Consider the following 4,967-nt stretch of genomic DNA (forward strand, 5'->3'; position numbering starts at 1 on the left):
AAACGTAATACTGTACTAAAAAAATACTTAGCCCATCGATAAAGATGCATTATATTATACGTTATATTTTACATATAAAAACATTTTGACTTTAACATATGAAATTACTCCGTACTATGAAATGGAGACCACATCGTAATAAGTTTGTAAACACACTACAACTGCAATTAATTAATCAATTGAGTCCTCCTAATATAGCCATTTAACAACTTATCCCCTTCATCCAATACATATACATACACTCGTTCACAAGAAGCACAAAAGAACCTGTCTTTAAATCATTAACATGATGCAATCTTGCCTAATTATAAGGAAAAAGGCAAGTAAGCAGCCTGACTTTGTGAAGTATGAACTAAAATTAGGCGTTGTTTGAATTTTAACAATACACTAGTTCCCAACTTATAATTAATATGATAAATGATATATGATAATATGATATTCTAGTAACATCAAATGGTACTTGACCAACCTTAATAGACCAATCTATTTCAGCTTATCCATCCATGCTAACAAAATACGTAATCATAAACGTTAGTATAATCACTAACTTATGTTTATATATTATGAGGTAACACAATGTAATTTCAATGTACTTGCAAAATGTAATGTGTAAACGATAAAAAGTAATGTAAACAATCAGGGTCGTCTTAACAATTTAAAGACCCTAGACGAAATTAAAAATAGGCTCACATATACGTTAATTTTTTTTACTACGCATAAAAAATTAATAGTCCAATTTATATATTTATTTAATTACATTGTATTTAACTATTAAAAACAAGATATTTTTACTTTAATTGACAACTTTTTATTGGATTTAGTTAAATATTTTGAGAAAAATATTTACATATTCAAAATTTTGTGCTCTTCTAAATTTTTGGGCCTTATGCAGTAGCCTATGTTCGAAGACAAGACACCTCTATAAACAATTTGAAATGCTTAAAACTACTCGAGTTCATGGCGAAATTAAGATCCTTATGATTGAGCGGTATTTAAGTGAATACGCAAAGTTGGGTAAATTTTAACTTCAAAATTTGAGTAAATTTGTGAAAATAAAGAAAGAATGAATGGAGTTGTAAATTATTCAAGTTTGTTGGTGACCCAAGTCATTTAATATTAAAATAATCTCAATAGTTTTCACTCTTATTTCAAGTTTACGAGTAGTAAATTAGGTAAATTGATAAATAAATAAAAAAAAAAAAATCATGTTTAGATTATTTGGAAGAAAATTATTTTGATTCAAATCAAAACAATTAAACTGAATTATTTTGTAAATATTTCTTATCTTTTTTCAATCATCTAAAATGTACTACTTAGTGTTTGTTTATTTATCATCCAATGTTCTATTTCTGTACAACTTTTAATTCAGTAAGTAAAGTTGTTTATTTCGAACTTAATCTGCGACTTAAGTTAAAAATTTGTCTGTTTTTCGAAGACATTTAATCAAACACCACTCCAAAATAAGAGGTAAATAAAAACATAATCAAAAATATATATATATATATATATATATATATATATATATATATATATATATATATATATATATATATATATATATATATATATATATATATATATATATATATATATATATATATATATATATATATATATATATTGGTAGGATCAAGAGGGAAGTAACCATTCAGGGGGAAGTAACCATTCGGGGGGAAGCAAAAACTTTTTTTTTTCGTTTTTTGAAAAAACTTTGTTCACGAACATTATAGATGAGATGAAAATATGAACATTTAGTAGAGACACTTTGTGATAAATGTTTTTATTTTGGCGGGAAAACGCTCGAAGAAGTAATATATAACAATTATCGTGTTTTTCGAGCGTATTTTGAGGTTTTAGCTATTGGGGTTTAGATATTAGGGTTTAGATATTAGGGTTTATAGGGTTTAGATATTAGGGTTTAGAAATTTAGGGTTTAGGGTTTAGATTTAGGGTTTAGATTTAGGATTTAGATTGAGTTTTTAACACGAACGGTTTAGTGTTTAGGGTTTAGGGTTTGGTGTTTTGGGTTTATTCCATAAACCCAAAACACCAAACCCTAAACCCTAAACCCTAAACTCTAAATCGGGATAAATTTTACTTCATAAAACATGAAGAAAAAAAAACGTTCATATTCTTCACGAACAATATTGTCTTGAATGTTATTTTTGTCGATCGTTTTCCCGCCTAAATAATAACATTCATCACGAAGTGTCTCTTCTAAATGTTCATATTTTCGTGTGATCTTGATGTCGGAAAAAAAAATTTCAAAAAAACGAATTTTTTTTTCTTCCCCCGCTTTCCCCCGATTGGTTACTTTCCTATTGATCCTGCCTATATATATATATATATATATATCCCCTTAATATAAGATCATTTGTAACCACCGAGGCATCAGCTTGAGTGGTATCAGCTCCTTTGGGGGCAGGCCCGTGTTCACCTCTCACTGAAGTGGCGCAGGTTCGAATCTGGGGGGGGGGGGGGGGAGTTTTCCCAGCAGGCGATCCAGGACACGTGTAGTCGCATTCTGTCTATGCAGGTGGGCTGCACGTGTTCAAAGCAGTCCGGGTGCGGGTGAAATTCCCGACGATGGTTGTGAGGTTCGATCCCGGGTTTCTACCTAACGTGTGTGTGTGTCTAACCAGCTAACCAGCCGTTCAAAAAAAAAAAAAAAAATATAAGATCATTTGTAAGAATAGTAGGACCCTAGTTAAGTTGGTTTAAGTGTAAACGGAGTAAATATTCAAAAAAGTGTGAAGTATAAATTACAAACGCTATTTTGAAACGTGAAAAAGTACTCGTAATTGATTAACTTAAGAAGATAATTAAGGGACAGTTTATGTAAAAATCGGAAGTTAGTGTATTTAAGCACCTCGAGCACCGCCTCTATCATTCTGTTTCTCTCTCTCATCTCACTTCATTCCTTTTAACATTTCAAAAAGCAAAGCTACACACAATTAAACAAACGGACGAAATACAAAAGCAAAACGCGTATCAATTGGTTCAAGATTCACATCATTTTCTTTTTATTATAAAAAATAAATAAATAAATTATACTCCTATACTATTATCCATCGTCATCCTCTGAAACCTGAAGATCTCTCCCGATATTTATTCACATCATCATCACTCATTTCTCATGATCATCTCCTCTTAAATCATCATACTCTGTTTTATTCCCTCTATTCACAGTAAGTTCATCTCACTCTCACTCTTACTACTTTCTCATTCGTTCATATTTGATTACTAATTCAATTTAATTTTAAAATCTGAATCAGATTAAGCAGAATTCAATAACCGATTCTGTTATAATTAAAGCGAAAAAAATGGGGAAAACAGGAAGAGATTGGACGCAGATCTACGCAATTTATGGAATGGACGACTGGCAAACGCCGGTTTTTTTACTCATCCACGCGATATTGTTTTCACTATCTTCGATCATTTTTTTAATCTACTTCAATTGGATCTGCATCTTCATTGATTCAATCCTACCATCAGTTTTCTCCACCGGATTCGCTAGATTCACAGCCGGTTTCACCGGCTCCGTCACTGCTCTCTCCGGAGTTTGTTTATTCTACGCCGCCGGACACATCTTCTACTCATCCGTCGCACTCCGCTGGGAAATGGCACAACGAATGGTCAACGCCGTACACGACTGGTCAACGGTGAAAACTGCGCTGGACGTCGGTTGCGGCCGTGGCATCCTTCTAAACGCTGTCGCATTACAGTTGAAAAAAGAAGGAAGCTCCGGCCGTGTAGTCGGATTAGATCGGAAAGACACGACGTTATCGACGTTAAAAAAAGCAGGTATGGAAGGCGTACAGGAGTACGTCACGTGCCGTGAAGGTGACGCGCGTAGACTTCCGTTTACTGATGATTACTTTGACGTGGTGGTTTCGGCGGGGTTTTTGCATACGGTTGGTAAGGAATTTGGTACGAAAACTGCGGCGGCGGCGGCGGAACGGATGAGAGTGTTGGGGGAAGTTGTTAGGGTTTTGAAAAGTGGCGGTGTTGGTGTTGTTTGGGATCTGGTTCACGTGCCGGAATATGTGAAACGGTTACAGGAATTGAAAATGGAAGATATTAGAGTTTCGGAACGTGTAACGGCTTTCATGGTGAGTAGTCATATTGTTTCGTTTCGGAAGCCATGTCAGCATATTGTGGGCCCAAGTGAAGTTAGATTAGACTGGAGATTCAACAATCTATGTTGAATGACTATTTAATTTTAAGTTTAGTAAAATATACTGTATTTTTATTGAAAAATATGGATCTCATAATAATGAGTGTAAATGCCACTCTTTAATTGTGTATATATGAGATCATTGTTATATTATAATTATAAAAATATTAAATTATACTTATTTCATATCTTAGTTTATTCTATTTTTTAATTTAAAGTTAAATTTTAAATTATAGCAACATATTTCAAAATCCTAACCGTGCAAATTTTGATATTTTGATTTGATCTATACATACTTGTACCATATGTCGATAATGTACGAGTATATTAACATTAAATGGATATAGTACGAAAAGAAATTCAAATTTAGCTAAGCAAAAGGAAATTCATAAATAAATAATGTACAAGTATATTAACCTACAAAAAAGAAATTCAAAATTAGCTAAGCAAAAAGAAATTCATAAAGAAATAAATTCAAATCAAGCTAAATAAGTGAGATAATTACATACTTAAATTCAAAAGAAATTTAAATCTAGTTAAGCAAGTTAGGTAATTACAAACATAAACCAGCAGTCTCACCAACCGAGTCATATTAATTGATCAATTTTTATGAATTTCCGAGTCATATTAATTGATCAATTTCTATGAATTTCAAAATGTGATCATATATGACGTTGTTGTATGGTTAAAAACACATGAACTTATAATGGTAGTCATTGACAAAACAGTTCCAAACAATTTACTTACGAGTGTTTAGAGTTTCGTTTTAGCATTTAATTACCCTCATATG

General features: G+C 32.1%; 1 protein-coding gene across 1 annotated transcript; it reads left to right on the forward strand.

Annotated features, from left to right (window-relative positions):
* Positions 1 to 2,931: 2,931 nt before the first annotated feature.
* LOC139848036 (uncharacterized) lies at positions 2,932 to 4,338 on the forward strand. The gene is made up of 2 exons (XM_071837772.1): positions 2,932 to 3,188; positions 3,276 to 4,338. Exon 2 carries the CDS (start codon positions 3,324 to 3,326, stop codon positions 4,206 to 4,208), a length of 885 nt encoding a protein of 294 aa, XP_071693873.1. The 5' UTR covers positions 2,932 to 3,188; positions 3,276 to 3,323; the 3' UTR covers positions 4,209 to 4,338.
* Positions 4,339 to 4,967: the final 629 nt, after the last annotated feature.

The sequence above is a fragment of the Rutidosis leptorrhynchoides genome, chromosome 5 (genome assembly GCF_046630445.1).
Source record: "Rutidosis leptorrhynchoides isolate AG116_Rl617_1_P2 chromosome 5, CSIRO_AGI_Rlap_v1, whole genome shotgun sequence".
Lineage (NCBI taxonomy): Eukaryota > Viridiplantae > Streptophyta > Magnoliopsida > Asterales > Asteraceae > Rutidosis > Rutidosis leptorrhynchoides.

What these genes read in the sequence shown, in the direction of transcription:
- LOC139848036 (XM_071837772.1), top strand. Translation starts at nt 3,324, where the DNA reads ATGGGGAAAACAGGAAGAGATTGGACGCAGATCTACGCAATTTATGGA.